Source organism: Sorex fumeus, unplaced genomic scaffold, assembly GCF_029834395.1.
Source record: "Sorex fumeus unplaced genomic scaffold, SorFum_2.1 ptg000019l, whole genome shotgun sequence".
Taxonomy (NCBI): domain Eukaryota; kingdom Metazoa; phylum Chordata; class Mammalia; order Eulipotyphla; family Soricidae; genus Sorex; species Sorex fumeus.
Genome location: NW_026606076.1, coordinates 13,255,518 through 13,268,277, shown reverse-complemented (window position 1 = coordinate 13,268,277; position 12,760 = coordinate 13,255,518). Strand labels below are relative to the sequence as shown.

The following is a 12,760-nucleotide window of genomic DNA, read 5'->3' as shown; positions in this document are numbered from 1 at the left end:
CCAGCCGGGTGGGTGGCCACGGGGGTCCTTTGGCAAGAAGGGGGGGTGGGGAGGAGAAAGACAGGGGTGTTTGGGGGGAGGGCACAGCAAATTGACCCTGAGCCGGGGTGCCAGCCTGCAAGGGGGGGTTGTGGGGGGCAGGCGGGGTAGGGGTGTCCGGCCTGGGGGGCGCGGTGTGGGGGGGCCAGGAGGGAGCTGGCGAAACGCGGACCCGGGAAAGCCCTTGCCCCGGGCTGGGGAGGGGGCCAGGGCACACCCCTGAGATCTGGATTCAGAAATGAGTCCTCTGGACCCCCGTGGTGGGGGGCAGGGCTGGGGGCAGAGCACCAGGGCGCACCCCAAATGCAGCGGACATGGCCAGGGTGTGTCTGTGTGTGAGTGTGTGTGTGGAGGGGGTGCGGGGTGGGGGGTGCCGAACCATGGGGGTCTGTTTGGTGAATTGCTTGTCTCTGTTTTGTTAGTGGATGATTTCGCATCTTTTTTTTAAAATTTTTTTTTTTTACAAATAGAAATACATCCCTTTTCCGTTTTTTTACCTTTTTTTTATTTCATGTCATGATTTTTTTGTTTTGTTTGTTTTCTGTTTAACTACACGAGCAATGCATGCGGCTGTGTGAGCTGATATTGTTTCAAGGTAATACTTATTCTTGGAAGGCAAGGCACATCATGTGAGAAGTTCCGTGCAAATTAGGAAACATGGAATTTTCTTAAGGTTTTTTTGTTGTTGTTGTCTTTTTTGGGGGGTGGGGCGGGGCGGGGCAGGGGGCCAAAGCCGGACGGTTTGCCATGCAGTCAGCCGCAGCGGCCGGGTCTGGGAACCCTCGGAAGCACCATGCAAAGTTAGGTAGCTGGGGGCGCCGGGCGCCCCGCCCCGCGAGGCTGCGGGCTGAGAAGGTTCTGGAACCCGCCTGCTCCTGCCCTGGGGGAGAGCAGCTCATGCTGGGGTCCGTCGGAGGGCAGACGGGGGGGTGGGGGCCCCCCTGCTCGGGACAAGGAGAGCGGGCGTGGGGCTGGGTCTCGAGTCTTTCTCTTTCTGGGGATCGCCAAGACCCCCCTCGGGTGGGGGGCTGGTATGGGAGGAGACAGGTTTTGGGGAGGGGGCTGGCCAGGCCAAGGGGCTGGGGGACCCAGGGACAGGTGGGGCCAGGCTGGGAGCGGACCGGGCGCAGGAGGCCCGGCCAGGACCCTGGGATTGGCTGGGTCATGGGGGGGGCGATCCCCTTTTGCGCCAGGGAGGAAAGAGGCTGGCGGGGATCGTGGGGGGCGGAGTAGGGGGTCTCGTGTTCCGGTGTTCCGGGTCTGTGGCCCGGAACAGGGACCCCTCCCAGGCCGCCCTCACCCCCATGATCAAATTCCAGGGTGGGGTCGCGGACGACGCTGGGGATGGGGGTTATGGGGGGGCACCTGGTGTCCCCAGATTTAGTGTTTTTAGACGAAGAACGGAAAAACGCTTAGCAGATCCCCCCCTACCATGTGCCGGCGCTGACCTCCCTCCCCTCCAGCCTCCCTCCTGTCCAGAGTCCTGTGTGGACAGCGGCCCCCACACCCGGCGGCGCCGCTCTTCCCGGGGGGCCCCCCTGCGAGGCCCCCTCCCCGGTCGCACCCCACTCTGGGGAAGATGAAAGTGCAAACCGCGGCCCCCTCGGGGGCTGGGCCCGCAGGAGGGAGGGGCTGCAGCTCCAGGATGTAAGGCACTAGCAGAGGGGGCAAAAGGGGTGCCCGGCTCCCCCACACCCCGCCTCCCTGGCGCCCCATCGCGGCGCCGGCCCTCGGACCCCCACGGGAGCCCCATCTCTCCAGCTCTGGGGGTGCGGGGGGGACACAACAGCAGATGAGGGGCTGGGGGCGCGGGGAGAGGAGAGGGGGCACTCCGGCTCCCAGCTGGACAAAGGGGGGCGCGGGCGATGGGAATCAGGCACTTAGACCACTCGCTCTCACCTCCCATCTCCCCGGGCTCCGTCGCGGGGGACCCTTGGAGCGGGGCGGGTGCCCCCCACTCGCAGCCCCCCACCCGCCCCGCCTCGGAAAGTGCATTTCTTCAAAGAGTCTGTGCAAGTGGCCCCTCCCCAGGGGCGGAGCCGGCGGCGGGTCGGGGCGTGGCCTCAGGGCCGGGGCGTGGCCTCCGTGGGTCGGGGCGTGGCCTCCGCGGGCTGGAGGCGGGGTCAATTGCATAGAGGCGGCCGGGGCCCCGTCCCGTGTCCAGTCCCGTCCCATCCCGAGGGGCAGCAGCAGAGCCCCGTGCGTCCGATGGACAGAAGCTCCTGAGAAAGTCTCCGCCCAGCGTCCTCGGCACCGCCCTCCCGGGGTCTCCGGTCCCTGCCCTCCAGGGTGGCCGTGTGGCCCGCCCAGGGTCCGCGAGGACAGCCACCACGGGGGCGGGGCGGGGGTCCAGGCCGAGGTCCCAGCAGTGATGGCAGCAGGGTGGAGAGGGGGCAGCTGTCATGCTCACCTGGTCCTGGACGCCGTCGGGGGTGTGGGCGGGCACGCAGCCGAGAGAGATGAATTAACTTGGGCAAAGCCAAGGCCCCCCCGGCTCCACGCACAGCTGCGGAGGGTGGGCTTCTTCCTGGAGGGTGGGCTTCTCCTTCCTTCTTCCTCTTTCCCCAGTTCGTCTTTCTCTGTCTCTTTTCTCTTGCCTTTCCCCGTTTTCTTTTCTTTTTTTTTCTGTGTGTGTATGTATGTGTGTGTGTGTGTGTGTGTGTGTGTGTGTGTTTCCTCCTGTGTCTGTGTTTTGTCTTTGAAGATGACCACGCTGGGAGTTCTCGCTCACTCTCACTTTCCACCGAAAAATGTGGGTCGCGGAGCCGCAGGGCGCCCGAGGTTCCCAGGACGATGATGGAGAGGGCGTGGGACGAGGCCGTGCTCAGCCCAGATACCAGGACTGAGAGGGAGAAAGGGAGAGAGGAAGAAGGGGGGCGTTCAGGCTCCGTCACTGACCGGACTAGCCCAGCCACCCTCAGTGGACCCACCGGCCCCAGCCCCGCCTGCTCAGGGACAGGCGCCCCGGAACAGCAACTCTGGGTGCGAGCAGGGTCTGGACAGCTGCAGAGCACGTCTGCACCAGCCCGTGCCCTTCCTGGAGCGGGGGAGCGGGGTACCGGGGCGCTCCTGAACCCCAGGGGCCCCACCCTCCATCTGTGCCCACACAGCCCGGAAGGTCCCCCAGGCTGCCCTTCCGAACCCCCTTCCCTGCCCCCTGACCGCCAGCAGAGCCGTCTGTGCACCTGCTGTAAATCAATCCCCCCACGGGCCATCCCAGGAGCTGGAGGCACTCCAGAGCGGCCCCCACAACCCAGTCTCTCGGCCATGACCTCATGTCTGGTTTCCCTGACAACCAGACAGGCTCTGGGCGTGACCCCTGTGGCCTGTGTGACCGCCCTGCCCGCCTCCTGCAGATCCTGAGGTGCTAGGCAGTGCAGCCTGGAGGCTGGGCGGGCGGGCTCTGGGGGTGAGGGTGCACCCCGCCCCCCCCCCCCCCCCCCCGCTTGGCCGGAAGTCCTGTCTCAGTGTCTGAGGGTCAGTCCGGGACTCACTTCTACACTAAGGGGCCATCAGCATCAGTCCATGGGATTGGGGGGGAGGTGACAGGGAGCTTGGCCTGGGGGGCTGCGCGGGGTCATTCGGGGGTCCCAGAGATGTGGCACAGACTGGGAAGGGGAGGATATGGGGGAGCCGCTGTGACCCCAAACCAGGCTGAGCTGGGGTCACAGGGGGGTGCAGGGAGGGGGAGATTCAGGAGAGGGGCACCCCAGGGCCAACCAACAACCGTCTTCAGGGGACAGGACTGGGAGGAGGTGATGGGGGAGGGGACAGGGACCCGGGGTCAGGACAAGGGGTAATGATTAGGGGAAGGGGATACTGACCATGGGAGGCGGTATTGATTAGGAGGAGGGGATACTAATCAGAGGGGATATTGATCATCAGAGGGGGTATTGATTGGGTGAGGAGACATTAATCCTGGGCAGGGGATATTGATCCTGGGGGGCATACTAACCAGTGGGCACATTGAGCATGAGAGGCGATATTGATTGGGCCAAGGGAAATTGATCCTGGGCAGGGATCTTTTTCAAGGGCGGGGACAGTGAGTGAGCAGAGGAGAGAGAGTAAGGCGGGCTTGGGGCAGCGTAGGGCAGAGGATGCTCAGGGACGGTGGGCGGGGCTCCACCCCTCACCGAGAGAGCACGGGCCTGCGAGTCCCTCCCAGGACCGGCGCCCTCAGTCCAAAGACCTGGGCCGGGGTGGGGGTCCCCCACCGACCCACCCTCCCGGCTCACTCAGACGGGGGAGTCTCGCCTGTCGGGGGCTCCCGGGCCTCCAGCCCTCAAGCCTGCGCCCACCCCTCATTCACCCCCAGGGCCCGAGGCGCCTCCTGGCCAACGCTCAAAGCTCACATCCACTTGAGGCTCTCGAGAGACCCCCACCCAGCTTGTGTCCCTCCCCACTGGGGCCCCGTGAGGTGCTGGCTGGGGGGCTGGGGACGATGAGCACCCTAGGCTGAGCAGCTGCCTGTGTGGAGTTGCAGCAGGCCTACCCAAGGGTGCTGCTGGGGTGCCCGCCCCACCGGCTGCAACTTTGCTTTATTTATTTATTTATTTATTGGTTTTTGGGTCATACCCGGTGATGCTCAGGGCTGACTCCTGGCTCTGTGCTCAGGGATCACTCCTGGCAGGCTTAGGGGACCCTCTAGGGTGCCGGGTATTGCACTCAGGTCTATTGTGTGCAAGGCCAGTGCCCCCTCCTTGCTGGGCTATCGCTCTGGACCCCTCCACCTTTCTGAAGCAACGGGACCAGCCGAGACAAGAGGCGAGGGTGTGCGTGCCCAGCCTGGGGTGTCCATGCGGATGGACGGGGGTGGCCACGGGAGCCCAAGCCCTGACCCGGCCCTGCGCGGAAAGCCGCGGCTGGGAGCTGCTGACAGGCGTGTCCAATTGGGGGGGGTGGCACAGGACAGAGCTCTGGTGACGATGCCCCCTGCAGGGAGAAGCCCCGGGCCCAGAGAGGAGAGGGGGGCTCTCGGGGTGCCCCTGGAGGAGGTCTGCACAGAGCGTCACACTGCGCCCCTGAGCACCAGTGACCGGGACCCACGAGCCCTATGCTCCGGTTACCCGGGGTGACTGCAGCTGGTGCCCTGCCTGGCTGACCCCCCCCACCCCCGGCACATCTGCCACACTCCCTGCATCTGAGCACCCTTGGCTGCATGTCAGGGACTCCCCAAGGCTGCCTCAGGGACCCCCCATAATCCCTGCCCGGGCTGCCTGTGTCCCCTCACGGGGTCTCGGGCTGGAAGCAGGAGTGAGGGGCGGAGGAAAGGGGGCTGAGGCGGGGGCGGGGGACACTGTGTGATCCTGGGCAAAGCCCCTCACCTCTCTGGGCCTCAGTTTCCCCACCTGTATACAGGAGATTGGGAGGGGGGGTCTTATTGCAGCTCTGGGCGGGGAGTAGGGGACGGACGGTCACCCTGGGGGTAGGGGGTGATCCGAAAGGCCCAGCTTGGAGTTGGGGGCTCGAGGCCCTGGCAAGGGGTGGGCCCTCCCCGGGGCGCCCGGCCCGCACCCCCCCCCCCCGCCAGCCCGACGCCCTACCTGCGCCTGATAACTGCCCGCTGGATCCCTTGGCGCTAATCCCACAAAGGGACGGTTTGCAGGGGCCGCGCCGGGCGGAGAGGCTGCGGGAGAGAGACAGGAGCCCGTTAGCCGAGGGAGCACCGTGCGGGAGCACGGACAGGGTGACCGCTGCCTGGGGCACTTGGCGCCCGGGGGCCCCCCTCCTCCTGGCCCAGCAGCTGCCGGGAGGGGGGCTGTGACTTAGTCGGGATGGGTACCTCGGGGCTCGGCCTCCCTCCTGCGGGCACCAGGAATCACACGGATGGGGGCGCGGCTCTGCCCCTGTGGAAGGGGCGTGGAGAGTCCCAGAGGGCCCCGGGGTGGGGGGGGTACGGCCTCCTGCAGAGGGCCCCCCAGTGACCATGGCTGGCGGGGCACAGGGAGCTGGCTGATGCTGCGGGGGGGGGGGAACCAAAACCCCATCCACGGGGGCTCCTGACCCCCTGGGTCCCCTTCACTGCCGCTTCAGGGGTGGCCCTGCTACTCCAGGACCCTGGGTGGGAGGAGCTGATGGGGGAGGGAGGGGCAGGGAAGGGAGAAGGGTCCCATTTTCTGAGGGGGAGACGCCCTCAGACCACACGGCAAGTAACTCAGGGTGCTAGAGGGTGTCCAGGATGGGGGGGTTTGGGGGGTCCTGAGTATAGAGAGGACGGGGTGCTGGGAGGTGGCCCTGGCCTGCGTGGGCAGAGGGAGGGAGGTGGCGGGGGTGGCCGAGGTTGCCTGGGCCGGGGTGCAGCGTACAGCAGGGCGGGCCAGCCCAGGCCTGCAGGGTGGGCGCCGCGGGGGACGGACCAGGGGCGCGGCGTGTCAGCCCTGGCTGGGGGTGCGTGGTGTGGGGACAGTCCGGGGCGCGAAGCCGGAACCTTACACACAGCCCAGGAGCGGGGTGCAGTGGGGGTCTGCCCTGTCTCAGGGAGGCACAGCCGGGGGCGCCCGCGGGGCAGGGCTGGGGGCTGCAGAGTCTGCGCAGGGGGGCGGCCCCAGACTTAGCCCGGACCCTCCGACTCACTCTACTGCCTCTGGAGCAGGCTTGGAGCGCTCGGTCCCAGCACCCACCCCCCCAGCATCCGAGGGCAGCGCCCCTCTGCGGCTGCAGGCAGCCGGGGGCAGGTGAGGGCAGCCCCAGCCGCGGGCCTCCAGCTCCCTCCCAGGGCCCCCAGGGTCTCCCCTCACGTCCCTTGGCCCAGGCCCCCAGAGTGTCCCACACCACAGACTCGGGCTGTGAGAGTCGGAGAGAAACGGAGACTCCCCCAAGTGCTGGACGGAGGGGCTGGCAGGGGAGGGTGCGGACAGAAACGAAGCCAGGAGTGAGGGGTGAGGGGGCGAGGCAGCCTGTGTGACCCAGCCCTGCATGAGGGTGGGAAGCCCAGCACCCCAGGATCAGCGCCTCCTCCAGGCGGGGCCAGTCGGATGCCTGCCAGTCATGGGTGTGTGTGTGTGTGTCCCAGGAGCTCTGGGCTGAGAGTATGTGTGTCTGTGTGTGTGTGTCTCTGTGTGTGTCTCTGTGTGTCCCGGGGCTCTGGGCAGAGGGCACACCTGCCCATCAAGGGTGTGTGTGTGTGTGTGTGTCCTGAGTGCTCTGGGCAGAGTGTGTGTATGTCTGTGTGTGTGTGTGTGTGTAGGGCACACCCGAACTGGCCAGTCCAGTCGGATGCCTGCCCATCATGGGTGTGTGTGTTTCCTGGGGGACACCCGAACTGTCCAGTCCAGTCGGATGCCTGCCCATCATGGGTGTGTGTGTGTGTTTCCCGGGGGCTCACCCGAACCCCGCGCTCACCGGTCCAGGCTGCTGGCTGGCTGGGTCACAGGCCAGCGAGACGAGATCTTTGAGCGGGTCCTGGGGGTTGAGGTGCGGCGGGTAGCGGATGGCCGTGTGCGGAAAGTAGGTGGAGGCCGTCTGGGGCAGGATGGACGCCGTGGGGAAGTGCAGCGCCGAGGACGGGTGTGGGCTCCGGGCCATGCCTGCAGGGGGGCGGGGGGCCAGTCACTGCTGGGGCGCCGTGGGGGAGGGGGACACGGGGGCAGAGTCCTGGGTGTCGGGTCCCCTGGAACCCCGGCTCTGCCGGACGCTCCCGGAGTGGCCAGTGGTCCCTGGCGGCCAGATAGGACACCAGCCCTGCTCGCCAAGGGATCGGCGGACACAGGTGAATCGGGGGGTTCCTGCCCACTCTGAACCCAGCCCTCTGGAGAGCCTTCGCCGAGCAGTGCGAGCGACGCCACTGATTCCAGAACGTTTTGGCACCCCCCTCCCCTTCAAAGAAGCCACAGCCCCAGCAGGCCCCTCTGCTCCCCCCACGCCAGAACCTTCTTGCTGTCTCTGAGGTGGGAGGGGTGGGGGGAGGGGCTCTTCTGGACATTTCCATCCCTGATCCCACCCCAGGGGTCTGGTACTCTCCCTGGGAGGGGGGGTGGCCAAAGACTTCTCACATGTACTGGACATTGGGGTCCCAGGGACCCGCGGGCATACTGACCACTGTGCACGGCAATGACGGGCCGGTGGTGCTGGGTGAAGCCCGAGAGGCGCGGCGAGTCCTGCGGGGATGGGCTGTGGAACGGCGACTTGTCCATCTCCGCCTTCTTCACGGGCGACGAGATGCCTGGGGGCGGCGGGCGGGCCACGCTGTCACGGCTGCTGCCCCAGGTCCCCTCTCTGTCCACCCCCGTCTCGGGCTCCCTGCCACCCGGGGAACGAGGAGCAAGCAGCTGGGGCTGCCCGAGCCCCGAAGCCAGCAGGGGCCCCTGCTGGGACTGCAGGGCTAAGCAGTGCCAGTTCTCCCCAAGCGGAGGGCAGCTCCAGAGGGCCCCCAGACTGGCCATGGGGGTAGGACTGAGCATGGGAAATCCCTGAATGCACGTGCAGCAGACAGGCCCGGGCGCACGAGAGATGCTGGGGAGGGGGCAGAGGGTGGCAGGAACGGGGCTCGTGTAGGACTCCTGGGCCCCATCCCTGGCACCACTGGGAGTGGCCCCATATAACACCCATTATAGAATCATCAGAGTGGGTCAGGCAGGGCTGGGGTCCGTGGGCAGTGTCACGGGTGCTGCCCCCCTAGCCTGAGGGGAGTGGCGTCAGGAGCCTCACCCAGTCATGTGCTGGTGGAAGGTGTCACGGAGCCCCGCCCAGCCCAGTGAGGGAAATGCCAGATCCCACCCGGTGGGAGGAGTGTCATGGAGCCCCACCCACACAGTGGGAGGAGCGTCAGGAACCCCACCCAGTGGGTGGAATGTCACAGAGCCCCACCCCGTGGGAGGAACATCATGGAGCCCCGCCCCACCCAGTGGGAGGAGTGTCATATAGCCCAGCCCAGTGGGCGGAGTGCCACAGAGCCCTGCCCCACTCAGTGGGAGGAGCGTCACGGAGCCCCACCGTGTCCAGTGGGAAGAGCATCAGAGCCCCTGAGACACGGCTCAGCAGAGTGATGGGTGAGTGACGGGGGGGAGCCAGTGATGGGTGGGCATGTGCCCATGTGCATGTCCTTGTGTTCATGTGTACATCTATGCAATGTCTGTGTCCATGTGTATGTCTGTGTGTCCACGGATATGTCCGCGTGTGCCCATGTACGTATGTCTGTGCAGGTGTCCATGTGTGGTCTATCCATGTGTCCATCCACGTGGACATGCATGTCCATATATGTCAATCTGTGCATGTGTTCATGTATATGTGCGTTCAGGGCTGACTCCAGGGTCTGTGCTCAGGGATCACTCCTGGCAGTGCCTGGAGGCTTGGGGGACCCTATAAGTTGCTGGGGATCAAACCCAGGTTGGCTGGGTGCAAGGTAGGCGCCCTCCCCATGGTGCTATCACTCGGTCTGCTCGCCTCTTGGTGAGAGCTGATTGTGAGATGGACCCTGGCTACCCCATGGGACATTTCCTAGCATCCCTTGTGCAAATACAGTCATGTGGCCACATGCCAGCCAGAGGGATACTGGGGAATGTTGCCACATCTTGGGCCCTCCCGGCATCCGAATTGGCGGTTCTGTTTCTGAAGATGCGCAGAAGAGGCAGGTGCACTCCGAGAATCAGTATTTGTTTATTTGAGGGCCACACCTGGCACTGCTAAGGCTCAATCCCACTGTGCTCAGCGGGCATCGGGCAGTACCATGAACTGAACCTGGGCCTCCTGCACACAAAGGATGTCTCCTAGTCCTGAGAATTAATCTTTCTGTTTGTTTCGGGCAAGTGCTCAGGGATCTTCTGGCGATACGGGGGGAATCAATGGGAAGCAGGATCAAATGCAAGGCCAACACCATCCCCACTGTACTAGCACTGCGGTCCCTGTGAATCAGTCTTGAAAAGAAATGGGATGCTAAAACTTGTCCCGTCCTCCCTCCCTCACTCCTCCATTCCTTCCTCCCTCCTTCTGCCCTCCCTCCTCCCTCCTCCCTCCCACCTTCCCTTCCCTCCCTTTTCTTTCTTTTCTTTTTTTGTGAAGCAAAAAATTTTATTGAAACTTATTTAGAAAGCTGTGCAGGAAGAGAAAGGGAGAAGTCCATGTTCAAGAGAGAACACGAGCTTCTTCGGACTGGAAACAGGTAAGCAAAGAAATAGACAAGCAAGCGAGACAAGTTCAAGGGAGGACATGGCAAGTCATTCTTGCTGCCAGCTGGAATGCAGATGTGGTGGCATGAGCTCCAGCGGTCATCCTGGACCATGAGGCAAGCATGAAAACTGCACCTGCGTGGGGCTGGAGCGATAGCACAGCGGGTAGGGCGTTTGTCTTGCACGCAGCCGACCTGGGTTTGATTCCCAGCATCCCATAGGGTCCCCCAAACACCGTCAGGAGTGATTCCTGAGTGCAGAACCAGGAGTAACCCCTGTGCATCAGCTGGGTGTGACCCAAAAAGAAAAAAAAAACTGCACCCGCGTGAGGCAGGAATCTAAGTCCCTCCCATGCCACTTGTTCGGAGCCGAGATGCCTCTGAAAGGCAGGAAATGCACTGTGCTTTGGGGCTTGCTGTCTCACGAGCCTACGTAAGCTTACTGAACTCAGGGTCTTAACTGAGAAGAAAGGAGTCAGAAAGAGAAGCTCGAGCCCTCACAGCGTCCAATGCCTATTCTGGGACACCGCCATCCCCGCCCCAACTGGCCTGCATATGACCCAGCCCGATGTGTCAGAGACAGAGTCAGGAAGAGGGAAATGCTCTAGAAACACGAGCTGTTATGTTTCACACCCCACCACTTCCCCCTTCCAACTCTCGAAAGGGAAAAATATTGCTCCATTCCTCCCCGTGGGAGGTGAGGAAACGGGCTATGTGGGGTCAGAGCCCCCTGCCCAAGGTTACACAGCCCATATGGCCAGTCAGAGGCTATGCTGAGACCCGAACCCCGGGGTCTCAGATGCCTGAGAGCTGCCTCAGTCCTAGGGCTGTTTTCACACATCCTACAGGCTTGCACTCCGGAGCCCCAGCTCTACATAAAAGTGGGGGAGAGCAAGGAGGAACTTAAGTCCTTTTCCTTGGCCACTCCCAGAAGTGCTCAGGGATCACTCCTGAGGCTGGGAGGGAGGGGGCGGCGGGGATCCAACTGGGGTTGGCTGCACATAAGGCAAGAGCCTACTGTTGCTTCAGCCCCAACCCAAGACCTTCTTAGGCACTAAGTCTGAGTTTAGGGAGATCAGTGGTTTTCGTGAGATCAGGTATCACTCCTGGCGGCGGGGCTTGGGGAACCCGAATGGGTGCCAGGGATCAAACCCGGGTCAGCCGTGTGCAAATCAAGCACCTTCCTTGCTGTCCTGTCTCTCTGGACCGCAGCCCCTTAAAGTGAAATGGGTATACGATGGGAATCCTGACAGAGCTTAGTACCTCCGTGCAGGGTGTCCTGGAGAAGGCACCAGGGAGATGCTCAATAAACCTAATTCAACGGCATCCTGATTACAGCATGGGATCCCACCTAAAAAAGGCAGATTCTGTTCCGTTTAGGGGCCACACCCAGCAAGGAGCTGGTGGCAGTGCTTCAGGCTTTGGAGCCATCTCCTTGGCCGCAGGGCAGAAGACAACTTCCCCAGAGCAAAGGCAAAGAGGTTCCATTAAGTGTTCCATTTTAACCTCTTTTTTTTTTTTTTTTGTCTTTTTGGGTCACACTCGGTGATGCCCAGAGGTTACTCCTGGCTCTGCACTCAGGAGTTACTCCTGGCGGTGCTCAGGGGACCCTATGGGACGCTGGGAATCAAACCCGGGCCTGCCACGTGCAAGGCAAACGCTCTACTCCAGGAGGTGCTGAGGGTATGTGTGCATGGGAGGAGGGAACTCTATGGGATGCTGGGCATCGAACCCGAGTCCACCACGTGCAAAGCAAGCGCCCTCCCCACTGTACTTTTTTTTTAAAGTGGGCGGGTAAAGACTTTTTCCACTCTGGAGAAGCCCGTCACACCCTGCGATGCACAGGGGTTACTCCTGGAGGTGCTCGGATGGGATGCTGGGAGTCGAACCCGGGTCGGCTGCGTGCAAGGCAAACAAACGCCCTACCGGCGGTGCTATCTCTCCAGCCCCTTCTTTGACCATCTTTTTCCTTCCACTCCTGAGCAGATTTCTTTCAACAAAAACCAGTTTGCAAAAAAGACAGACAGACAGACAGACAGAAAGAAAAGTATTCCTAGGAGGACCCCAGAAAGAAAGAAAGAGATTCTGCTTCCAGATTCGCGCAGATCCCAGTAAGCACGCTCTGGGAAAGGCTACTGAGTCTGCAGCAGAAAAACGTGGGGTCTAGAGGCGGAAAAGGCAGGGGCGAGAATTGTCCTTGGCCGGGTTTCAGAGGAAGGAAGCGCAGAGCGAGGATGCGCTGAACAAACGGCCCACCCCGGAGCGCCGCACTCACGAGACTACAACTCCCAGGAGGCCGCGCGGCACGGGCCGGCGTCCTGCTCCCGGGCGCCCGCGCAGTGCCTGCCGGGAGGCGTAGTCCCGGCGCCAGTACCCGCCCACTCCCGCCGTAGCCCCACCTCCTTCCATGTCCTCCGTCCAGTTGCGGCTGCTACTCGTGGGCGAGCTGGGCGAGGTGTAGTAATCGCCGCCGGGGCTCGTGTCCACGTCTTCCTCCATCGAGCCCGATTTATGTCGCTTACTCCTAGCAGGCGAGGGGCGGAAAGCGCAGGCCGGCCGGTTACCAGGGAGACGCGGGGGGCGGGCGGCGCGGACTTCCGGCTTACGGGGCGCCCGCTC

General features: G+C 63.4%; 1 protein-coding gene across 2 annotated transcripts in view; it reads right to left on the bottom strand.

Moving 5' to 3' along the window:
* Positions 1-2,645: 2,645 nt before the first annotated feature.
* Positions 2,646-12,760, bottom strand: part of NFIC (nuclear factor I C) — a 52,408-nt gene continuing 42,293 nt past the window's right edge. For both annotated transcript variants that reach the window (XM_056112819.1, XM_056112818.1), the window contains exons 6-10: positions 12,541-12,665; positions 8,075-8,200; positions 7,381-7,565; positions 5,583-5,665; positions 2,646-2,881 (exon numbers count right to left, since the gene is read on the bottom strand). In XM_056112819.1, the coding sequence (XP_055968794.1) occupies positions 5,618-5,665; positions 7,381-7,565; positions 8,075-8,200; positions 12,541-12,665 (484 nt within the window). In that variant the 3' untranslated portion in view covers positions 2,646-2,881; positions 5,583-5,617. The remainder of the gene's footprint in view (positions 2,882-5,582; positions 5,666-7,380; positions 7,566-8,074; positions 8,201-12,540; positions 12,666-12,760) is intronic.